The sequence below is a fragment of the Cupressus sempervirens genome, chromosome 10, assembly GCF_028749045.1.
Source record: "Cupressus sempervirens isolate cs-2001-9-10 chromosome 10, ASM2874904v1, whole genome shotgun sequence".
Classification (NCBI taxonomy): Eukaryota; Viridiplantae; Streptophyta; class Pinopsida; order Cupressales; family Cupressaceae; genus Cupressus; species Cupressus sempervirens.
This window is the reverse complement of record NC_143127.1, coordinates 329,801,895-329,828,613: the sequence shown is the minus strand read 5'-3', so window position 1 is coordinate 329,828,613 and position 26,719 is coordinate 329,801,895. Positions and strand designations below refer to the sequence as shown.

Sequence of the window (26,719 nt, the reverse complement as noted above, 5' to 3'; positions counted from 1 at the left end):
TACATGGACATCCCTATTTACATGGAGAAAGATAATGCAATTAAGAGGGGTTCATAGGTTCTTGGAAAATCCTAATATAAATAAAAATGTCAAAAATATGATGGAAACCTACGATTCTATATTTGAATGACAGATCTTCTCCTTCAAACCAGAGTCTTGATAACATCATAGCAAGTGACCAAACTTTAGCCAAGGGTAATAGCGATTTGAGGGAAGACCATGAGTAGTCTATTAACAAGCTTGAAGACTCTTTGAGGGCGATTCGGGATAAGCTAAGAGCTGAAACTGCAGTTAGTAAAATGCTCACGGATAATATCACCGAGGGTCTTAAAGAAACTGATTGAACAAGAAGAGGCTTTACAAGTAATGTATAAGGATAACTCTGCTTCGTCATCTGTTAGTGTGATATAGGTACAGTGTTGAGGATTCAGATGATACCAGTGAGAAGACTGAAAAGGCTTTTATGTTGGGACTGTTAAAATTAGAAATCAATTACAAAAATGAGAAAAGAGAGACAATTTATTGTAGTTCACTACAATTTGTGGCTACATCTATATTGAGAACAGAGCAGCTATTTTATTCAGTCATCGTAGCTTGTATCCTGAATACACAGGACTTTGCCTCCATATTTGTACATTACTGTTCAATATAAGACAAAGAGACTAATAAGAAGAAATGAACAGCCATAACAGTTAAACTTCACATCCAATACTAACCTGTTAAGATATTAAGAAGGTGGTAAGATAAGAGTATCACCCCTATTGATAGCATAGTTAAGGTCTATTTTATGAACCCTGAAATTTTAAAAAGGGAAAAAAAATTATAGTCCGGTAAAGCGTGTACATGTTTATTTTTTATTTAGTTACAAAGACTTGGATTTCTGATCTTTGTTAAAACAATTTTCCTTTAATCATAAACATTTTAATCCATAATATTGCTACTTGCCCACATTCATATTTCATACTCATACTCGAGAACAAGAGTCATAGCTTAAAACCATGAGAATAAGAATTCACAATCACAAAATGACATGTTCATATATAATTACATTGGATTCCAACCCCAGCACAGTCCGACAGAAGTCCGACACAACGTCCAATTGACAGAAAACACAGCAATCCAGTAATAGCAGTGTCCAGAGATACAATATAATGAAAACAGCGCCAAAAGAGATAGGACAGCATTTGAAACATACTGAAATAAAAGACACAGTCCAAGCATCTGCCATTTGTTCCAGAGAACAGTCACATTTGTAACGAGAGCCCATTTATATGAAAATTTTGCTCTGTACGAATGAATATGAAATCAGATATATGGGAATCTTTGCCACGGAAATACCGTATCCTTGTTTTATCATATGATAAAATCAGAATTAAAATTAAAGATTTAAGTATATTATAGTTTTAATATTTGTGGCAAATTATGTTACCATTCACCTTCGAAAACAAGTATATAAGAACGATTCAATCAGCTTCATAATCAGTTATCAATCAACAAGAGATATGATTGAATCAGAAGCGTTACTAACGAGTGTATGCCGTGTTTCGTGAGGGAATACCAAACCAGGCATCAGATGGACAACCTGTGATGTAATTATCTTATCAACATTTCAATAATGGCCAATGATTCCTATCAAACATAATATAAAACGTGTAAATAGCTTACCCCAATTCTAATGAAGTGTCTGAAGCCTTATTGTGTTGAAGAATGCTTGTTTTGTGTTGTGTATATATACTTTCAGAAGTCTGAGGATGATCATGAGTTTCCGAAGGAGGCTCAATCAACAAGAATTCCACTGCAGTATTATTCTCCGAATTGGAGCGCTCTGTCAACTGTTGAACCTGTACGCTGTCTTTCGTTATAATCAACCAGAAGAACTAGACCACAACGAAATACAGACGCCAATTCGAGAAAACAGATACCTTCAGGTGAAGTCTCGCATTCTCCTCCTCAATATGGTGTCCCTGGTTCCATTAATTACAATTGAGCCAAGAAAAAATGAGTTTGACTCAAAAATTACACGGTTAAATTCTGATAGCAATATCACAAGTGTCATATAAGCTGTGTTTGGATAGTTTCTGGTGAAAGAGTCTTAAGTAGACAATGAAGTGGAAGATATGATGACAAACATGTGCAATCATTTTAGGCTTCTCTTGCACTGAGATCTATTATGACTTTTTCAGTAGGTGTTTAATCTTGTCTAAGGTGTTATTTGATATTTTTAGTTGGCTAAGATGGTCTAGAAGACTCGTGTTACTTTCTCATGTGTTACTTTTGGGAGAGATTTTTGGTGTTTGGTGTGTCTTCCAAGAAACTTAGAAACAATGTAAAATTATAAGGAGACATCCAATTAACTTCGTTTACCATTATTTATCATTTGAATCAATCAAATACAATTAATTTTTGTATGACAATATTTGAAAAGACAATATGTTAAAGAGATTAAATTTCCACAATCCATAGCAAATAAACTGATATATTTCTGGATTCGATTGTGTAAAGATTTTTTACCATCAACGTTTCGAATCAAGTGATCCATCATCAGGATGAAGAGAGCAAGAGATGTCAAACAAAATGTTAATGACTTATCTTAATTATTCCAAATAAACTTTTTTTAAACATTAAAAAAATTAAATAGCAAAATATTTTCAATATGAACATATTTAATAAGGACATTATAATTAATTAAATGAAAATGTCCTTTCTCAAATGCAGCTTTTAATTAAAAATTTGCATGCACTTGAAAGGGTCATTTGACATTATGCTGAAGAATCCCTTGGAATTTTGACGAGTGTTTGCCAACTTAGATGTCTCAGGTTGTGTAAAGGAGAAGTTTGGAAGAATGGGGAACTGAACGCATTCTCATTTCTCGGGTATTGTTTGGTTTGCAAATACATATTAAATTTTACAGGCAATACATAAATTATGTATGCAGTGCGTGCCAGTGCCAAAAAAAAGTAAATTTAACCTTGAAGTGTGATAAAGTGCACTAAAGATTAAATTTTACAGTACTATGCGTGATGGTGAGATTAAAAATTAAATACAATTGTTATTAAATAGACGAGTCTGAAAACCAACTGATTATAAGAAGATTTCCATGATGATTGAGCCTCACAATGCTGGGCATTAGGAGTCTCCAAAAAGATGCCGTACAGGTTAATAGGAGTCGATTAAACTCTTTGTTAGAGATTTCCATGACAAGTTAAAAGTCGATTGAACTCGTTGCTGGGTATAAAAAAGTTTCTATACAGTGATTGTTCATCTCACGGCAAATTATAAATGTTAAAGGTGATTAAAGCTCTTCCCAGGGGTCAAGAACATTAATGCCGGTCAGACTGGGGTTTTCTGGAAGGAGTTTTGAGGGATAGGTATGTTGTTTTCATTAAGATCAGAAATTATATCTATGTATTGTTCTTACCGAAGAAATTAAATAGAATATTATTAGGTTCTATTTCTTGTTGTAAAATATTGCCAATTTGAAACTCCCGATGACAGAACAGCGAGCTGAGGTCGATTGCATTGCAAATCAGAAATACAAGACTTCCTTAGCTAAACTAATAATAAGCACATGAAGATAACTTGGAATGATGTTTATGCAAACTGTTTGACATAATGTGGAGTTAGTGGAAGTTAAAAAAAAATGGTAATAAACAGGGCTGTCTACTACAAAATACGCAAGAATTCCTAAACGAAACAAATACAAAGCAATGGTTTAAAGTGTGACCGATATAGAAACTATAAGATAAGTATCATATGCCTCAAAAACCAACAGATAATGTCCGTGTTTAGGGAGATTTGAAGCACCAAATATGAGCTACAATTTTAAAAAACTATTGCATTAATATTGTACTTTCGGTACAACCACTAGTTATTAAATTTAAAGAATTCTCAAGGAGTCCCTTTTCCTTTCAAAGAAGTGGAGAAGGCGACTCCAATTTTGCCCCTTGAAGACACCAGCGGACGATTTTTAATTCTTCAAAGAGCAAACCGCTGACCAACAATGTCAATTCCTTAGCTGTCCCTCTCGTCCATGAGAAGATACATAGCTTCCACTATTTTCTATTGGCCTGCCGGATAATTTGAATTTAATCTCACTTATACGTTGGTCTGATGCCGTAGTTACTTTCATTGACTTCTTTCAATGTCCCTTGTAAAGGCCTGTTTTGGAATTCGTGTGTTTTAATATTCATGTTTTTTATCTATTTGATTATTAGTATTTGAATTGAAATGTTGCTTAAAATTAGTTTCACACTTATAAAGTGTATGAAATGCACACGCAAAGCGTTACATTAGCATGAGATCAACACGTATTTATTATTATTATTAACTAATTAACAACACGGTGTAAGGGTGCATTTCATATACCGCATAGCTTGAACATTGGTTACAATGTGGTGTGAAGAGAAATGACATGAAGAGGGATCATGTAATAAATACCAAAAGTAACTGTTGATTTGAATTTCATCTAATATGAATTGTCAAAGACTGGCAACATCATCCATGAAATAAGATCCAAAAGTATGTCCCTACACTTCTATAACCACACCAATTTCATTAACGAGAGACATTGTCTTATATGTTACACAGCATCCACAAGTGAGATTCTGGATACACCATATAAAGCAATACCCACTTCATCGATTTTCTATCTACACTTATCTTCACTGGAATTCCTCACAGCCAATATTAAGCCATGGTTAAATCATTTGCAGAGCAGAAGCCCCAAAACAGAGGCTTATTAGAGAAGGAAGCAAAAGAATTGAAGGGGGTCCGCAGAAGAAAATGGGGGAACAATGAAGGAATGGTGGCTACAATGAAGGTACAAATTATCGACAAGGGATTGAAGGATAAAAAATATCTAACATTTACATGCCTTCTATAGAGACCTAGCTAGAAAAAGAAAGTGAGAATAGTAAAAAATGTTAATGTACAACATATTTAACAATTTAGGTCATATCATAATATGGCAGTGAGCATGTCCAAACCCTTCATAGTTGGAAGCAAGAAAGTGGACAGTCATAATATCTTTGATGGACAACAAGGCATAGGAGTACATCTGCTAACATTTAGCATGCACGAGCTTTGTTCTCTTTTAAGAGTGCCACAACAACCTCCAAAAGGGCAGCAGTGAGAGTCCATAAAATATTGGGAAGGGTAGCCAATCGAAATTGCATGATAATACTTTGCATGAAGTGGAAATGAGGAAACAGTCGTGAGTAAAGTGCTTAATCACCTTTAATATGAAAGAGTAGACCACCATGGTTAGAAAAAGGCTAAGGACCGTAGAACGATATTATGGGAAAGAAAGTTTCATGACATAGGTAAATAGTAGAAGACAAACATAAAGTTTTTGTTCATAAAGATATTTTGGGGATCATAAAAGTCATGAAGATTGTTAAAAGGAATGTCTTGCCTAATCCCTTTCTAACGTAGATTTTCGATGGCAAGGACTGTAGTGATGGGAGAGAATGAAAAAAGTCGTAGATATCAAGACAGACAAGTAGAAGTGGAAGTTTGAGAAAGGAAAAAGGCCCGATACTTTGTCATGAAAGTATGATAGTTATCATTAAGTATACATGTTGAGTGAGTGGATTCTATCAAGAGACTGAGAATACAGTGATAAGATTGGCCCAAAAAGACAACTTGAATAGAAGAGTGCCATATCCATAGTTAACCTATGACAGATCTATGCCTGCATTGACAAACATAGTTAAAGGATGATAGGGATCTTGAGAAACAAAAGAGATTTCCTTGGAAAACAGAATGAGGCACAACGAAGATAGTATAATATGGTATCTTGGAAATAATAGAATCCTTAGGAGGGTTAAAGCTGACAGAAAGGATAATGAAAGCTAAGGATATGGTTAACTTTACAAGGTTGATATGATGGTATATCTTGTCTAAGTAATCTTTGTTTCCTTACTACTTAAATCATTTTGATTTAATTAGTGAAGTTATTACTCTTTAGTGCTTAAGCTTTCTCTTAGGTGCATTAATAATTAATTCTTTTATTAATTATTAATGTGCAACCTAGCTTTCTTTGGCTTTAGAGTTTTGTTCACCTTTAAGGTTGGACGCTTGTAATTTTTTTTTATCCCTTTCATTTTTGAGAATATATTAGCATATTTTTCAAAGAAAAACCCTTGCCTTCTCTCATTTTTTCTTCTGTGACAGGTTTCTGGCATGCAGGTATTTGAAGGCTTTGTGAATTTTTTTTTTATCAAATCCTTCATGGTATCAGAGCCAAATCTGCTACAGTTTGTTTGTTATTTGGAGAAAAAGGAGAACGAGGGCTTGATAGAACAAATTTGGAGTTTTTTTGGGTATTTTTTGAGAAAACAGGGGGGTTTACTGATTTTTTGAGCTGCTTGAGGCCAAAAAAACATTACGAATGGATCCAGAAGGTGTCAAAACCCCCATTTCCATATAAAGTTTGTTCATTTTGGACAATGTGGTCCGAGAGGCAAAATTTTTTTTGCCCAGAAGGCTGTGTGGCCTCCTGCATGCTCTTCGAGGTAATATTTTTAAAAAATTAAAAAAATGGCCCTTGGCTATTTTCTGGCCCGCAGACCCATTTTTTCGACCGGCTTTTGTGTTTTTTGGTGCGGGCTATCAACTCTTGGTCACTAACCGGTGACTTTTTCATTTTTGGCACCAGTTATAATTTTTTCAATGCTGGTGGCCGAACTCCACCACTCCGCTGCCGTAGAGCCACCCAAGCGCTACTCACCCCTACTCTGCTCCGCCGTGGTGTCGCATGGGCTAAGCTCTGCCTCCCCGCCACCCTTGGTCAACTCCGTCGCCGCTTCAGCGATGATTTTTTTATATTTAAATTTTATTATTTAAAAAAAAAAATAATAATTTCTCTTCTTTTGGGGGCCCTGTCAGTTTGTTTGCAATAACTCAAGCATATGGGGGTATTTTTCTGATCTGAAAGAAACTTTTTGTTATAGCTTCATTTTCTATTATGAAAAAAGCACCAGAAAGTTCTTCTAGAGAACTCTCCAGATTCTCAGTCTTTTCATAGTATTTGGTACCAAGCATTTTTTATTCATATTTGAAGCTTTTTTGCTCTTCTCTCCTTTACACAATCAATTTGTAAGTTGGGGTTTAGTTTATTACATTGTGGAGGGGTGTGCAATTTCATTTCTGTATTTTACTTCAAAATCGACCCTTCTACTTCTAACTTCTTCTTCTCTTAATGACAAACTCTTATGTCGCCTGCCTTATACCTCACAACTGCCATACTTGGAAAGGACAGATGACAAGATTGCTTATGGAAAAGGGGTTATGGTCATGCCTCGATGTGGCTTAGCTAGTTCTACAGAGGCCCTATGAGGTTCTTATGCAACACAATAAGATGGATGAGGCAATGGGCATCATTGCAATGAATATTTCAGATGTGTTACTATTTCACCTAGATGGTTTGACTACACCCATAACTATGTGAGACAAGTTTTCCATCTTTTTTGGCACAATGAATCAGTTCAGGGTTCTATAGATAGATGTAGAGTTCACCTCCTTGGTTCTTGAATCATTCACTAGCATTGAAGACTTCTTGATGAAATTCAAGTCTCTTTGATCTATTTTACAAGCTGCTGGAAAGACAAAGTTAGATGATGAGCGTATCTTTTTGATACTCTTAAAGCTTCAAGGTCCTTATCAGATTTTCACTTCTACCTTCTACTCCACTATGGATGCTCTAGGTGCATGACATGTTATGTCCTCTTTTGAGACATTCTGTGATAGGTTAACTCGTGAGCAATCCAAGCTCACTTAGATGGATTCACTTACAGGTTCATAGACACAAGCATTGCTTGTCAAGTCACCTCTAGATACATAGAAGCTGAAGCAAATATCAGATCCCTCTTCTCAACACTCTACTAGTTCATCGTCTTCTTCTAAGAAGGAGAAAAAGAAGACTGGGACTCCTACTTGTTCCTATTGCTAGAAGGGACCTCATGATGAGTCACATTACTTTCAGAAGAGATTTGATGGCTATGAGAAACAGATTGCAGATTTGAAAGCTTTTCTTTAGAAGAGCACTATTTATCTCCATCCTCTTCTACCTCATAGGGGTCTGCCTTTTAGTCTTCTTCCATCTCTTTGAAATCTACATCGAACTTTGGATAGGGTCATGCATTACAAGCTTCTATTGCATCCCCTTCCTAGGTCCCTTTGATACTAGATTCAGGTGCTTCTCACCATATGACATCTTCTCAAGGAATCTTCTCCACTATTGAGGCTTCTCCCATTCCTCATATTCTCATGGGGAATAACACTGCCTTAATAGTCTATGGGAAAGGTTCAATTGGCATTCAAGGTGGCACATTCAATGATGTATTGTATGTTCCATCTCTATCTGTAAACCTTCTCTCAATTTATTAGATTACATGCAGTGGATCAGGGAAGACAGTTAAGTTCATAGTAGATTCAGTCTTCACTTGGGATAGTACAACAGGAGGCCTTATTGCTGTAGGGATGATAGATCATACTACCCATCTACACTTTTTCACACTTTGGTCCTCCATCTCCACTATCGGAGCACAACTTTTCTCTTTCGCAAGAGCATCATGTGGTGCAGTTAGTACACTTGAACCTTTGTATTGTTCCTGAGATCACTATTTTGACTACAACACCACAACTATTTGAGGTTTTTTCTCTTCAATAGGATTCTACTTCCGCTTTGCCGGACCCTCCGACTCCATTCATTGAGCCTCTAGGTGCACTTGTTGTAGATTCTACAGAGGAAATTCATCTCCTCTTTCATGATAGTGTGAGCACACCTGCATTGGGGATTCCCTTTTAGGATCCTCATATTTTCTCCTTTGAGCATTAGTTAGGGCTTCCAGTCATTCAGTGGTTTCCATGTTCTATGCCCTTGTTTCTTCCGCATTGGAGTTCCATTGGTTCGTTCATTTCTATAGGGGCTCCATCATTTTGGGGAGGCTTTGGTGTCTCATCTCTCTCTCATTGGAGGGGCTTGTTGTACTTATGGTTTTGAGAGAGTCTCTTGAGCCATTTTCTTTTTGTTGTTTTTTCATCTCTTTTTGGAGAGGGGTTTTTCCCACTGGGTTTTCTCTTTTGTCTCTAGTTTATAGAGATTTCCTTGTATTGGGTATCTAATTAGGCCTTGTTGCCGGGACCCATTTCCTACTTTCATAGGTATGCTAGGTTGGCTTTTCCCTTTTGCTTAGCTTAAGGGGGGGTGTTAGAGTAATATTTTGTTTTCTTACTACTTAAATCATTTTGATTTAATTAGTTAAGTTATTACTCTTTAGTGCTTAAGCTTTCTCTTAGCTACATTAATAATTAATTCTTTTATTAATTATAAATGTGCAACCTAGCATTCTTAGGCTTTAGAGTTCCGTTCACCTTTAAGGTTGAACTCTTATAATTACTTTTTATCTCTTTCATTTCTGAGAATATATTACCATATTTTTCATAGCAAAACCCTTGCCTCCTATCATCTTTTTCTTCTATGATAGGTTTCTTGCATGCAGGTATTTGAAGGCTTTGTGGATTTGTTTTGATCAAATCCTTCAGATCTAATAAGGGAATCCATAATAGGAAGTCAGCGTAGCAGTCAATGACGAAGATGCCAAGATTAAAGATGATAGTTTTTAGTAAGAAGTTAGATTAGTGACTTGTAGGATACATCTTGAGAGTGGATGGCTTAAACATCATACGCTAATAAGTTAAGTGTTAAATAGTCAAAGTTGACTTATTTTTCCAAGCTTAATTTCTTCCTTAGTGTGTGATATTTAAGGGTGGCCTCTTGAGAGGCATGAGGACAACATTGAGACAAAATAGAATAGTCTCTAACAAAAAAAATACATCACAGCCTTATAGATCATAAAAACATTAATACAAGTCATAAAAGGTTAGAATTAAAGAGTTAGTAAGAGCTCATTGGCCCTTTCATGGAGTCCAAACTCTTTCAAGGTGCCTATGACATGTCTTATAAAGGTGGAAGGCAGATTTTGTCAGTTTGGATTACTAATGAATAGGTGCATGCTTATAGGACCCAATTGAGTGAGTTGGAAGACATAGAAAGAATATAGAACAATTTGAGGCCATTCACAAGCTCAAGGATCTCATTAATAGGGTCTTCACAAAGGAAAGTCATGGTCCAAGCCTTCAACATTCTTCGTGTAATAGTCAAAGAGATCAAAGCAGCAAGAGTAGCAGTTGGGTGCCTAATAATGCTCACCACATCAATAGAATAAACATGACATGTGTCTTTTAATCAAATTTTTAAAATATTATCTGTTTAAATTTGATTTAATCAGAAAAATAATAAATTTAAAGTCTAAGAACATAACAAATTAAAAGTAAAAACATTAAATAATAAAATTAAAATATATTATAAATAAGATTTAGTTAAGTTAATGAGGGGTAAAAATGTATGAAAAATGAGAAGTTATGAGTCTCAAACATTAGATTAAAAGAGAAAATAGAAATTCATTTGAAAGGGGAGAGACGGTGAAAGAGAAAAAGAAAGGTGCGATTCAAGAAATAATTAATGGAAGAGAAAAGGGAATAAGAAGAAAACAAGCAACTCCTTCAAAAGCTAAATTTATGGAAGGTTCCAACTCTTTCAAAGGATAGCAATTATGAAGGGTAGTGACTCTTTTAGAAAGGTTGTAATTATGAAGAGCAGAAATTGTGAAGGCTCGTGTTTATTTCAAAGTGTGGTGATTGTGAAAGGTTGTTGCCATTCAAAGGGAAGACATGATAAAGAGGTGTGACTCTCCTAAACATTGGAAGATATAAAGGGGAGATAATATCATTCAAGTGAGATTAGTATAGGAAGTGATATATTATTCTCAAAGGTAGCAACAAAAAGTTAAGGTAAAGGAAAAGATTAGGGTTTTGGGTTTAAGGAAAACTACAAATAGGAGGAGTCCTTTTGGGTCCTATTCCATGAAGGTCAAGTGCAAATGCTCTTGCTTGAAAAAGTTCAAACAAACGTCTGAGTCAGCCCCCATATGCCTTGTCCATTCTCCAAAGTGCAAGAAGAATGAGATGGACATGGGTATCCATGTCAAGATTACCGTTGAGATGGGGAAAGATACCCCTATCTACAAGGGGTCCTTTGTTTTAGAAATCCTGAACATTGTCAAGTATATTATAAATTTGATGAAGAACTAGAATGTTGCTCTTTCATGCTAATACAGTGAATGAAAGATAATACCCAAATGAGATGTTTAACCTTACAGCTAGATTAAACCACAATATAAATGCTCAAAAATGATAACAAGCAATGAATATCAAAGGAAGAAATTTCACTATATTATCATCAAGTTAGCTTGCAAATGCATATGTTACATCACCATTGTCAATATGCAACTACAACTGGACATTTTTCATCCTAAATTATGAAACCCTAAACAAATACTAGTTATCCCACTTGTGTCTACTGAATCTCTTCCTATCCTTCTATCTACTAATAGCTTGGCACCCTTGCCATCTAACACTACTCAAACAAGGACCACTGGCATGTACATACATATAATATTACTAGACACAAGTTGTCTAATCTGATCACTAATTTTCAAGACAAAAGAAATGTATTAAAAATAGAAAGGTCAAGACCAAAATCCATTAGAACAACCCCAAACAAATACATTTTGTCCTACAAATATACAAGAGGGTTGTTGAAATGTATTACAACACAAAACAATGCACCATTGGCATCCCATTCCATGAATCTTTATCACAAGTTGTAACTTGCCCTTGTGACCAATAGAAGAAGAAAGTTGGTATAGGAAATATTAGAATAACATGCAAAGATAGACATAGGATCTCCAAGATGTCTAGACCACACCATAGGGATTTCATAATAAAATGAGTTATCTAAATTGATCACAACCTAAAAAAGTAGGAAAACTCTAAAAAAAAATAGTAAATGGATGAACCAAAAAAAAAAAATTTGGGCGATGCAAGATTGCCGATGCCCTAAGAATTCCCCTGCATCAAACACCTCTAGTGGATAGAAGATTTTTCATAAGTGTAACTTATGAACATCTAATAGGATTTGAAACATAAATCCCATGCTCATTCTTGACCCACATATCTTCTTTAGCAGAAAAGACATGACTATGCCAACTCTACAAATCTACAAATCCCAAAGAATACATTCTCCTTAGGTATCTTATTGCTACTACTTCCATAACCTCTATTCTAATCCGTCTTAGTACAATAGGTGTCTCGGTCTCTATCACTTTTGCAATCACCAACTAATACTTTATTCAATTTTTGTTGTTTGATTCCACCACTTATATCATTCAACAAGTTTGTGCTCTCTAATACAATCATAAGAATTTTCTCCTCATCTAATACCATTTCACCAATAGCTTGTGGTATCATCATCATCCAATTGTCTCTAGTTGTCAATCTCACTGATTCATATTCGCTCATCAGATTCTTCAACAACAATAAAACCTCTATAACCTTCTAATCCACCTATTGCAAATCCATCACCTTATGATATGAAGTCATTTGTTCTCCTAAGGTGTAAGTTCTCGACATGGTTAGGTTCTTATCTTTCATTCCTTCCTCCTTCGAAGGAACCAAAGTAAATCTTCTATCATCTTTAAAGACAAAAAATAAAAAATTGGTAATCATGAAAAGACCAACATCACATCACCAAGGTCTACCCAACAAAATATGAAAAGAACTCATGTTAACCACATCATACTATACCTCATCCTAGTAAGGTCGACTATTGAAATTAAGCCATTACTATTATTTCACTTCCTTTGTACAATCATCTTGAAACCAACTTATTCCATAAGAACAAGATGTTTGAGTCTCCTCAATCCTAACTTTTGCATCATTTCCTCTAATACAAGCTTATTAGTATTCCACCATCAATTATAAATTTACAACATTTACCTCCATGTTTACAAATACTTCAAAATAAATGCCTTCTTTGAATACGCTCCTGTTCCTTCTTACTCAATATAACTCTCTTACACATCAATTTTTCTCTCATCTTAGGTGTAACTTCTCTCTTCACTAGTTCATTTCTATTTTTTCCCCTTGTGTACCACAAGGTTATGTATTTTCTTTCTAGAAACAATTGAACATTGGAGAGTCCTATGTCCAAAATTTTGATATTTAAAATAAGTACCTTCTAATTTTCCATTATGTTTGGCTTTTCCTTGAATCAATTGATCATATTCTTAATTCACAAGTTTAACTTTGCCTTTATCATCAACGGATTTATCCCTACCTTTAGATGTAACTTGTTTTCTTCCTTCATGACATATTGATAAGCTTATTAAATTGTACTAATATTCAACATACTTAACTCATCTTGAATGTTAAGTCTCAAACCATTAACATACCTAGCCACCTTTTCCTCATATAACTCTCTATATTTGAATCTAATTGTTATCTCTAAGAACTCCTGTGTGTACTCCTTAACTGTCAAGTCCTTTTTCTTTAAGTTCTAGAATCTCTTAAATAGTTCCAGTTCACAGTCCTCTAGTATGAACTTGGCATGATATATAGAAACCATAACTCTCCATCTAGTGATCTTAGGTTCACCATTATCATCTCTATCTTTCTACATTTCTTTCTTCCATAAGGCAACATGACCCTTTGACTTAGTTTGTGCTAACTGAACTCTTTGTTGATCTCAATATCTTCAAGATCAAAGTAATCCTATAGTTCATTAATATAATACATCAATTCTTCTATATGTAAAGAACCAAAAATGCATGCACCATCAATTCTATGATTCTTACCTATTTGTACCATAACTTATAACAATCTCTCTTCCTTGGTAGGAATATCAAATATTATGTTGTCTCAATATCTTTAGAAACTTCTTCAATTTCATCTTCAATATTAGGATTTCTCCTAGTCCTAACCAAAGCATTATGGATCTCAATCCTTATCTCATTCTTGAAATCCTCCATCATTTTCTCTATAATATTCTAGGATTCATCCTTCTAGGTGGTATGTTTATAAGATTTCCATTCTTCAACTCCTTTGTTTTAATGATCTAATAAAAAATGTTGATTTCCCTAATCCATTCTGAAAATATACCAACACCAACAATCTACCTCAAGCAACTAGGTCTAGTCGGTAACTGGAAAACTACAACTTATCAATAAACCAATCATCCTTGTGTAACCTTGTATAATTACAATTTAGATCCAATCTTTTGCAAACCAACAACTCAAGTTCAACAATTGGAGAGTCCTATGCCCAACATTTCAACATTTGAAATAAGTACCTTCTAATTTTCCATTATGTTTGTCCTTTCCTTGAATCAATTGATCAAGTTCTTAAATCACAAGTTTAACTTTTCGTTTATCAAAAATTGATTTATCCCTAACTTTAGAGGTAACTTGTCTTTTTCCTTTAGGGCATATTGATAAGCATATTAAATTGTACTAATATTAAATATACTTAACTCATCTTGAATGTTAAGTCTCAAACCATTAACATACCTAGCCACCTTTTCCTCAGATAACTCTCTATATCCGGATCTAATTGTTATCTCTTAGAACTCCTATGTGTACTCCTTAATTATCAAATCCTTTTCTTTAGGTTCTAGAATCTCTTAAACATTTCTAGCTCACAATCCTCTAGTATGCACTTGTCATGTTGTATAGAAACCATAACTTTCCATCTAGTGATCTTAGGTTCACCATTCTCATCTCTATGTTTCTACAATTCTTTCCTCCATTAGGTAGCATGACCCATCAACTTAGTTTGTGCTAACCTAACTCTTTGTTGATCTCAATATGTTCAAGATCAAAGTAATCCTCTAATTTATTAATCTAATACATCAATTCTTCTAGATGTAAAGAACCGAAAAATCACACACCATCAATTCTACGATTCTTAACTATTTCTGACATAACTTTTAATAATCTTTCTTCCTTGGTAGTAATATCAACTTACGTTGTCTCAATATCTTTAGCAGCTTCTTCAATTTCATCTCCAATATTAGGATTTCTCCTAGCCCTAGCCAAAGCATTATGGATCTCAATCCTTATCTCATTCTTGAAATCCTCCATCATTTTCTCTATAATATTCTACGAGTCATCTTTCTAGGTGGAATTTTTCAAGATTTCCATTCTTCAACTCCCCTATTTCATTGATCTGGTCACAAATGTTAATTTTCCTTATCCAATATGAGAATATACCAACACCAACAATCTACCTCAAGCAACTAGGTCTATTTGATAATTGAGAAACTATATCAACTTATCAAACAACCAATCCTCCTCATGTAACCTTCCATAATTACAAGTTAGATCCAATCATTTTCCAATAAAAAATTCAGGTTGACAGCTGGAATTTCCAATCTCCAAAGCACTCAATAATTCTCTTTCCACCTTGCAGTATCCTATAGTTGATGTGGCTAAGATCCTCAACTTCTTCCACTCCAAAATAGTAGGGAATGCAAGTCTGAGACACTGGATTCCAAGTTGTTCTTTAACTTTGATGTAAACCACACTTTGATACCACTTAATATAGTCAAGGAAAGAGAATCTCCAAAGGAGATGTCTAACCTTGCAACTAGATTAAACCATAAAAAAGAATGCCAAAACAAAATAACAAAAAATGAACATCAAAGTGTTGGAAATACAATGGGAAAAGTAAACTTTGAGGGGGGGGGGGGGGGGGGGTTGCGAATTAGCACTTAAAACTTCAACCTCAAAATCATTGACCACACATCCATCTCAAAATCTATGCATGTAAACTGAAATACCAAATTAAGCATATACATCCATATTATGCAGGTAAATAAACATTCAACACATGTATAACACAAGATATTTGGTTATCCGAAAACCCTCCAAGGAGAAGGTAAAAGTAGGGTGGGGATGACACACCCAAAAATCTCCACTACTGTAGTAATAAAGTGGATCCAATGACGGTTACAATGTTTGTTCATGAAACATGATCTACCCTATGAAAGTTTTGCCCTATTAAAGGCTTACAAGACTATTAGATCTTACCCTATTCAAGGATTTCAACACCCTATTAGAAGTGTGCCTGATAAAAGGAATTTAACTTATAATGAAGTAAGAACCCTATTAAAAGATTTACAACAACCTGCTAAGACTACTCTGTTAGGAGATTTAACTGATTCACTTATTAAAATGTCTCAATAATGATCTTGTAGTTTCCACTCTACTGCTAGATAACATATCACCTCTTTTCTTATGTGTACTTGATCCTCACTATTCAGATGTATCTCTACTATCTTCAAATTACTTTTCTCTATTCTCCTATAACTGATTTTGCAATGTATCTCAATTCACAACTCCTTAGTCACCATGAATGCTCTGTTTGCACATGAAAAATTCTCTCTTTTCTCCTTATACACTCATAAAAATTTTATGGTTTTTCCTCCTTAAGAAGACCTAGGTGACTTAGGGTTAGGTATGAATCAACAATTGTGATTCACCCATATTGCTTCTTAAACCTTCCATTTATCTGATTGGTTGCATGTACTACATAGGGATTATCAATAAAGACTCATCCTTATCATCTAAGATCACAAAAAAATCCTTAAGTTGGCTCCAAAATGGTTTACATAGTAGTTTGTGCCATTACAAACAAATGTCAAAACTGTATTACTTAGCACTTGAAGTCCTTGATGCTCAGCATCAACTGTAACTTCAATGCTGTAACTTGGCCTTTGAATGACTTGACATCCATTGATCACTCGGCATTTGAATGAATCGACACTTACTATTTTCTCGGCACTTGAGTGACTCAACACTTACTAGTGAGTCTGTACATACTATCTAACAACTTATGCTCGACATGTATTACTTGTTCGGCATGAACTAAGTAAATGATTTAAGTATATTGTCACTCATATGTCAAAACTAATATGAGATTAACAATCTCCCCCTTTGACATGAGTGCCAAAATACTTGGTCATGCATGAATAACCTTAGCCTTTCAAGCATAACTCAGATAATATCCATTTACATACAAAATTTCAAAAGTTCAAAATTTTGCAAAACTTATGACTCATCAGTCATACCTCAAAATTTAATAACTCCCCCTAAGTTGATTATTCTATTCTAATTTTGAAACTGAATACTCCTTCTGAGAAGATTCTGCATATGCTAACTCTATCTTTGTTTGATCTCTACTTATCATGCATTCTCCCCCTTCATTTATTTTCCCCCATTTTGACACTTATGTCATGGGTTGTACACAAATAGTGTGTTTGTCCAAGAAAGTTTTATGGACCTCAAGTATTATCTTCGGAGCTGCATCCTAGTTATCACAAGCTACTTGCAATGATTTGAGTTGGATGGCTAACTTGGCAACAAGATGAACTAAGCCTTCAAGTGTAGAAAGATGGGGATCTTTCTACAATAATGTCTTTGCAAAGGCTAGCTCCTTGTGAAGTATATCCATGTGAGGAGTCAACATGGATTGGATGCTGATCAATGTAGCTTGAATATTTGCATCTTCAACATGCAGAGCTATCAACTAACCTTGGGAATTCATTAAATTCCTGAAGTGCTTCTAACATTGAGGAGAAGAATTTGGTAGAGTAGTACCTATTAACTTCATATCTCCCTCTAGATTTTCAATATGGTGCGACACTTCTTGTGTGAATAGAGTTGTATCACACAACTTGGTGTAAAGTGAGAAATATTCTCTAAGACTTTCTTTACACTTTCAATGTTGGTTGCTAACTCAATGTGACTAAGTGCAATCACTGAATTTTCCTGGAAATTTTCTCTTAGAACATTCAAGTAATTTTATATTGGAATCTAGGTTTGCATCATTGAACTATTCTACAATGTTTACCAACTACTCCATGATAGACTTGTCTTCTTCAGGTGTTGGCAAGATGAATGCATCAATAAACATATCCTTGATGTCTTGTAATGCTTGCTTCTTCCTATGCTCCCTTCTAAGTATTTTTTGATGCTTTTTCTTTGCAAGTGCATCCTGTAGTATGCTCATTCAGTCAATAGTGATTGTTGCAAGGTCAAACTTTGGTAAAATAATCACTTCATCCAAGTTGACATCACCAAATGATGTAACCTCATCTACCTTGGATGTACTAGGACTAGGCCTTGATGACTGTAGTGGTGTAGCTTCTACACTCGGCCAATGAAGTGCTTGACTTGGAGGAGTAGCAATTGCTGGCAAAGTAACCAGTGTTTGTATTACTAATTTCTCTCAGGCTTCATAGTCAAGTCCAACTCTTCAATCCTCTCCTCTTCTTGGCTTATAATTTCAATTGCACCTTGAATTTTTGTTCCAATCTGTGCATTTATAGCAACTTCTAGTATTGACACATTTTTCACCAATTTTCTAATGTTGGTCACGGATGTCACTTTTCTTTGATACACTACAATGGGTAATGTAGGTTGTATCACATAAAATTGAGGGGTTTTTGATATGTCTTGTGCTCCCACCTCTATAGATGTCTTCTCTGCCTTCTTAAGTTAATCCACACTCACCAATATAGGATGACTACATGGTTGTGCCTTGGTGGTGGTGTCTAGCAATAACTTCTTCATGTCCTCTATTAGGGGATTGATGCTCTGAGGCACATTGTCAGAAACATCCTTGATCTGTATAATTTCAATGTTTGCTTTTGTCCCATGTTGTGGATTGGCACTTGACATCTATATATCTAGTATACTCTATTCTGTTTGCAACTCATTTGCAGCTATTGCCTGTGTATCTACATTTTTCTTAGTTCCTTCCACGTGTGCATCTTTCCCAATATCAATTGTATTAACCTTAGTTACTTCTTGTTCACCTTTTTCATCACCTACCTCAATAGATGTCTTCTCAATTGCCTTGGGTGTTTTCAACCCATAAATTACCTTCCATTCTTGGGTAATCTACTAAACAACATCCTCAATTTTATTCTGCAAAATATTGAATGCTCAGTACTTTGGAGCAAATATTCCTATGTACTTCTTAATGGCCCTTTTCATCTTAGATTTATCTAAATTTGGCATCACTCTTGCAAGTGTAGTTTCCTTATGTTTCTCTCTGTTGTGAGACTATATTTCCATCTTTGTTCAACTCTATCATATAAGTTCTTTGGTAGAGAGTTGGCAATATCAATTAGAGCCATCATAAATGTTGCCATCATGGCATATACTAACTCCTCTACCTTGTCCATTTCTAGCTTTCCAAGCTTATCAAATTCAATATGTGAAAATCAACTTAACCCTGCATTAGTCTTTGTATTTTCACATAGATTATCCAAATCAGAAGGACTGTGACTTGCCACTTTGAATTGGCTATTATCATCAAATTCTATCCTGTCCTCATCTGATTCGACTGGAGTAATGCACTTTCTCCTTTGTCTCTTCTCAGACTCATCATCTTGTTTAGCTTTCTTGGCCTTCTTTTCTCTTGACTTTGCCACTTCTTGAGCTTTCTTAGCAGTAGCTCTTGTTCTTGTTCTAGTAGTTGGAACTGGAGGCTTAGATTTTACAACCTTCTTTGGTTTGCTAACTACTGGAGCTATAGCTTTCCTCTTCTTTTTCTTTGTGGCTATAGGTGGTTCATTGCTTCTTCTCTCTTGACACCTTCTTCATGATTGACTTCCTCTTCACCTTGATCTTCTCCTTGACCTTGGGTTAGGGCCAGTGGTGTTTGAGGAGGGACATCTTCTTCTTCACCTTCCTCTACTCCTTCACCAAATTTTTCTTTAAGCTTCTTAACTATTTTTTTCTTCTTTCTTAATACGGATGTTTTCTTTAAGTCAGTAGTTATCTTTCATTTCGTAACATCATATTTACCAAAGGTAGTAGCCTTATTATCTAGTTCTTTTGCAAGAAAAGCTCTAATTGTTGTAGATGCCTCATCCACATTTGTTACATCCCAAATTTTGACCTAATTTAAAATAAATCCATTGAGGTTCACATGAAGTTAGTTGATAGTTAATTTGTTTATAATCCTGTGAAATAGTAAGATGGTTACTTGTTATAATTTCAAAATAAAGATAACAAGTTAATTGATCATTTGTCATGAATTCATGGAATCGAGAAGATGGTTAACTATTCTGATTAATTATGATTAAATAATTTATTATGATAATATAATTTAACCGTGGACAACTTCCTTGTAGGAAACACGTTGAAGGGGTGGAAGCATTGTTAGAAAAGAAAGAGGCATGGGAGCATCACCATCACTGGGTAAATGGGTTGAGAAGCTAGCGACTTGAAACTGAATATATCTATGGGACTCACATGAGCTATTTAAATAAATAAATTGAGAAACATAACATAATTGAGTTAAAATATAGTACATACCTTTACAGATTTCTTATTAATTTTTATCTTATCATTATAGTAAACACTTACATATGAACACATAAATATAAAAATGAAATGACACCAATAAATTATAATAATATAATCTAATGATGTCACCTCAACAATAGACTTATGTGAATGCATATAAGAATGTATTATAATAATAAAATAAAGTCTATAACTTTTCAACTCCTCATTAATTCTTTTCCCTCTTTATTTCTCTTCTTTTCAAATCAAATTAATGCTTGAATTCGAATGAATTTTTTTCTTTGAAACTGATGGAAGCCAAGAAGTCATAGCCTGCTCTTTTAATGGAATTCATGAGGGAGGTGGATGGATATATCTATCCCTTTTATTCACTCGACTACTTTTTTTTTAGGATCAATTTTCTTTAAAAATTCTCGACCTTCTTTCTTTTCTATGTGTGGGGTGTGAGTGAAATTTATAACTATGATAATATTTGCATTATCAATATGGGAAAGTCGATGTGTTATGTTCCTTCTTTGCAATATGTCTTTTTCTTCCACAAAACTAGGTGCTCTTCTACCAGTCTTTGTTCTGTATAATGTGCATCACAACCATAACATTTTATGCTAAATATCCTTTCATTCAAAAATGATATTTAATTTGTATAGACTCACATGTAGACTTCCGCCGAGGTTTGGACTGACTACCATCTTTGATTGCACATCTGCTTGGTTTGCAGACTTAACTGCATACAAGCCATGCTACTGTGATAGCCATTAACATTTTTTTTCCTCTTGATTCTAAGATGCTCCTGGTTTCTTCTCCAATGATTCATTCAACATGAAATTTAGAATGTATTTTACTTATGTGGTACTTCAAATATTGTTTGCATAGTTGAGTCCATCGCAAACTTTGACAACACAATATAGGAACGAATCATTGTCATCTCATTTGACCCATGATTTCAATTTGAATCAATGTAATCAAGCGCTTGTGATTGTCATTGGAGTTACCTGACTCCTGGTCTCTAAGTGCAGCAAGTTCATTCTGGTAGAATCACAGACTTCAACAAATGAAATACAACCCAAAGATACATTATGGGTAATGTTGAATATTAATGAGCTCTTTTCATAACAAGGTATATGTTGACCCAACCATTACAAATAATCATAATATGTATGTACATTTATTGCTTACGTTGATATATTGTTGATACTGTAGATTTGATTCTCTTTCTAATTTTTCCTTGTTCATGGCAAGTGATAGCCATGTAATCCTAGTATGGATTCATAGATCATTATGCCAATGGAGATTATAATTATGCAATAAATTATGCATTCTTTAAGAATATCTTTCTCAAATGATAGGCTATGAATGCTAGATGCATGTAATCTTCTTGTATAATTGATAGAACCGATTTTTCTAAGAATTCCAAACACTTGGGACTCACCCAGCTATGTAGCCAAGGAAAAGGGTGAAGAGGTGAGAGAAAGGAATCTGTAATAACATGAAAATAGTATCAGTTATGACATAACAATGTTTATCATTTTTAATATGAATTATTTAATAGCTCATGCATGATCTTGTTGATGTAGCTCCTGTTGTCTAGTCTAGTGGTGCGTTTAAATACCAGGATGCTCAGTAGATGACAGATGTTCCAAATTCAATTCTAGGTAGGGAGGGCCTTTCTCATTAGAGATCATGTGGGGAATAAGTTAAGGTTTGAGGTTGGGTGGTTAAGCCCCTGAAAATGTTTCACCTCTCCCCAAGATGTCGGATGTGTGTCAGACAAAGATAAACTATGCATTCAATTGTTTATCGAAAACATGTATTTTTACTTTTATAATGTATATGCAAGACTAAGGTAAGATTAATTGAGTTATTTTACATTTAGTTGCAAGAGATAGTTTTAACTGGTGGATTGTTATCTTTCATTTATATGAATAATAAATATGAGCATATCTTCTAATCATATTTTATTGCTACAGTTAGGCAATCAGAAGGAAAGGAATGATATAGTGGTATCTTAAGCCCTAATTTGATACAATGGTATTTGATGCCCTAAATGATCGAATGGAAATTGAAGCCCTAAGTGATATAGTGGTATTCGCAGCCCTAATGATTCAATGGTAATCGATGCCCTAATTGATACTGTAGTTTGTGATGCCCTAATTTTATGTAGTGGTATTTAATACTAATCGTTATTTTTTTTTGATATAATAGTATTGAATGATAGTCATTATATGATTTTTTTATAGTGGTATTTGTGGAGAAATCTGGGTGATTCCAGAAGAATTCTTACAATGATTTATTGGTTCAAATTCCATGGTATGTGGATTTCAATTTCTATAGTAAATTCATTTGATGGTGTTTTAATTCCTTAGTTAAGAAATTTTGTTTAACTAATTTAATTGTCAATCTCTTTCATATGAATGAAACTGATTTAACTATCTTCCTATAAAAATGAAGTTATTACTATTTTCCTATAAGTATGTTAGTTGTTAATTAAGACCCAAGAGAATTGGATGTTACAACATTAATCTCATATCCTAGAGGTCTTAACCATCTTAGCCTTGGAATTGCAGCCTGTACATATGTGAAATTAGTATCAACTAAAAGGAAAACATCATTAAAATGTTTCTCAACTAATGACACTAGAATCCCCTGTCTTTGTTTCATTAACTTCTTAAAGTCCTCAAAGTAACTAGTCATAATAGACTCAAAATTCTCTCCCATTTTCTCAATGAATTCATCTATTTGTTCTGCAATAGATTTGTTTGTATTCCATCCAACTTTACCAAAGGAAGGAAATGTGTTCTACACATAGAAAAATATACATACAAGTATTGATCCAAAATTGCATTGTGCACTCTTGGTTTTCCGTTTGGCTCCCAAGTTTTCTAATAATTGTTGCACTACTATAATAATAAAGTGTATCCAATGAAGGCTACAATGTTTGATCATGAAACATGATCTACCCTATGAAAGGTCTACCCTGTTAAAGACTTACAAGACTATTAGATCTTACCCTGTTCAAGGATTTCAACACCTTGTTAGAAGTGTGCTTGGTAAAAGGACTTTAACTTACAATGAAGTAAGCACCTCGTTAAAGGATATATAACAGTCTATTACGATTACTCTATTAAGAGATTTAACTAAATCACTTGTTAAAATATCTCAGCAATAATCTTATGATTAGAACTCTACTGCTAGATAATAGATCACCTCTTTCCTGATGTGTACTTGATCCTCACTGATAAGATGTATCTCTCCTATCTTCTAATTCCTTTCCTCCATTCTCCTCTAACTAATTCTGCAATGTATCTCAATTCACAACTCCTTAGTCACCACAAATGCTCTATTTGTGCATGCAAACTTCTCTCTTTTCTCCTACATTTATAAAAAGTTTATGGTCTATCCTCCTTAAGAAGACCTAGGTGGCTTAGGGTTAAGTATGAATCAATGATTGTGATTCACCCATATTGCCACTTAAACCTTCCATTTTTTTGATTGGCTACATGTACTACATAGGGATTCTCAATAAAGATTTGTCCTTATCATCTAAGATTGCAAAACAATCTGTAAGTCAGCTCAAAAATAATTTAGATAGTAGTTTCTGCCATTACAAACAACTATGTCAAAATTGTATTACTCAGCACTTGAAGTCCCAGATGCTTGGTATTAACTTCAACTTTAATGTTGTAACTCAGCCTCTAAATGACTCAGCATCCATTGATAAGTCAACATCTGAGTGGCTTGACACTTACTATCTGTTCGACACTTGAGTGACTCATAACATACTATCTAACAACTTATGCTCAACATGTAAATTACTTGTTCAAAATGATTTAAGTATATTATCACTCACATGTCAAAACCAATCTAAGATTAACACAAAGAAATAAATTTCATTAGATTATAATCAAGTTGGCTTGCAAATGGAAATATTAAATCACCATTCTCAATATGAAACATCAAATAGACACTAGTTATCCTAGTTGGTTGTACATAATATCTTCCTATCCTTCTATCTTTTAATCACTTAGCACCGTTTTCATCTAGCACTAATGAAACAAGGAATACTACCCTACTTATAAAAAAAATTACCAACCACAAGTTGACATATCTAGTCATTGATTTCCAAGACAAAAGAAATGTATTAAAAATAGATAGGTTAGGCCCAAATGCATAAGAACAACCCCAAATAGATGCATTGTATTGTGCAAACATAGAAGAGAGTCGATGAAATGCATTACAACATAGAACAAAATGCCATTGGCATAAAATTTTGTGAATCTTCATCACAAGCTCAAACTTGCCATCCTAACTATTAGAATAGAGAAGCCATTATAGGGTTGGATCAATCTTAAGATAAGTTCATATGGAATCATTGGTATAAGATGTGAAGCTAGACATAAGATATCCAAGATGCCTAGAGCATTCCATAAAGATCATTTAAGAAAGTGAGCCAATTGGATCATCACAACCTAAAATAATAGGGGACATCTCCGAATTAAAAGTAAATAGATAAACTGGGCAGAAATATTTATGGTGATGTAAGATTTCCAGTTACCCAAGGATGCTCATGCATCATATGCTCAGTGGAAAAAATCAATGATGCAAAAGAGAAAACCTCCCTTGCTAGCCCAAAATTAGATAGTATCATGGCAAGTACTTAAACCCTTTCTTAGGGTATCTTTGATCTCAAGGAAGACCATGGGTAATTTATTAATGAGTTGTAGGACATCTTAAACAATATCCAAAATAAATTGAAGGAAATGGTTGATGTTATTAAGAAAACCATGGACAATGCAATGAAATGTCTAATGAAACTAAATGTAAAGTTAGAGGCTATTTCAAGATTGCTTCTACTTTAGAAGGATTTATATTTAGGTTTCCATGGAGATGCCAAAGCCAAAATATATCAATTCCTCTTTCATGAATTCAAACGTTTTTAGATTAATCATCAATCTCTCCTCATGTAGCCTTTCTAATACTAGATCTAAGTGTTTGATGTAATCCTCTTTAGTCCTTCTAAACATAAGAATATCATCAAGATAAACAAGCACAAATTTGGCAATAAATTCTACCAATACCTCACTCATCAAATGTAAGGTACTTTGTATTTAACTTAGGGTAAATGACATGACTATACATTTATAAAGACCCTCATTGATCGTAAAGGTATCTTTCCATTTACCCCCTACATGATTCTAATTTCATGGTAAGCGGACTTCAAGTCAATCTTGGAAAAGTAACAAGCTCCTCCCAAATAGTCCAAAAGATCCTCAATCCTAGGCATTGGGAATTTATACCTAGTTGAGATTTTTTTTATGGCTATTGAGTCACTATATAATCTCTATTTTCCATCCTTTTTTAGGGGCTAACATTTTGGGGACTAAAAAAGGGGATTAATCTCTTCTTAACCAATGTCTTATCTAAGAGTTCTTGTATATAATTGGCAATCTCTATATTTTGGGCTAGTGTTGTTTTATATGACAACTTATTTGGTAGGGTTGGATCAGGGATCAAATCTAGTTGATGACTAATGTCTCTAATGGGTGGTAAGGTGTTAGGAAATTCCTCCTCCACTCTATAATTATACTTGTCCAAAAAAATGTGATGCAATGGGACCAGGTAATGGGAATGGAAAAAGTTCCTAGAATCCTCTTCATTGAACGTTAAGGAGCAATGAGTGTCCTTGTTAAGCCAATGAGCCCCAAAACACCTAACACAAGTTCTTGATAGGATGGTAATGGTTATCACAACCCAACCACTCCTAGGAATCCCCAATCACAAGGAAAACCTATCACAAAGACAACTAATCACTAGTTGCTCTTAAGGGCATCACAAGGCTTATTTGACACAAAACCCCCCAAACAAAAATAAGGACCATGGGTGACTTCCAAGTATGTAAATGGTATATTTAGGTCCAAACTAACATAAATACAACATTAGATTCAAAATATGCAACTTTCATTGGCTAGTTGCTTTACAAACTCAAGACTAGGCTTGTAGCTTTGAACATGGAAAATCAAAAAAATCTCCTCACAACCCAAAGAAAATAATCACTGATTTGGATACCCTTTTGAGGTTTATACAACTTACTAAAATCTTGGAATCTCAACAAAATTATGTAGCAACTGAGTTTTTGAAGGCTCACTTAGGAATGTAGGCAATTAAGCCTCCATTAACAAAGGAAGTACCCTATCCCTTGAACAAAAATTCAATCCATAAATTGGAACATGAGGGGGATCATGTAAGATTATCACACACCAATTTTCATGCCTTGAAACATTCTTTGTAACGACTTATGGGAGATGTTGCTATAGATTTCTAGTATGCACATGGATCTTGCATGCCTAGGGCATCAAGTTTCTCTCTCTAGCCTACATCTTTTGACCTAAAACCAAAAGGAACATAAAATAAATTGTCCTAACCTGGATTCCACCCAGGGCCAT

General features: G+C 34.4%; 1 protein-coding gene across 1 annotated transcript in view; it reads right to left on the bottom strand.

The window, feature by feature from the left end:
* Positions 1–988: 988 nt before the first annotated feature.
* The window catches only part of LOC149533955 (truncated transcription factor CAULIFLOWER A-like), a 106,417-nt gene continuing 80,686 nt past the window's right edge, over positions 989–26,719 (bottom strand). Inside the window, exons 6-8 of the mRNA XM_089805934.1 lie at positions 1,923–1,964; positions 1,666–1,841; positions 989–1,582 (exon numbers count right to left, since the gene is read on the bottom strand). Of these exons, the coding sequence (XP_089662060.1) occupies positions 1,570–1,582; positions 1,666–1,841; positions 1,923–1,964 (231 nt within the window). The 3' untranslated portion in view covers positions 989–1,569. The remainder of the gene's footprint in view (positions 1,583–1,665; positions 1,842–1,922; positions 1,965–26,719) is intronic.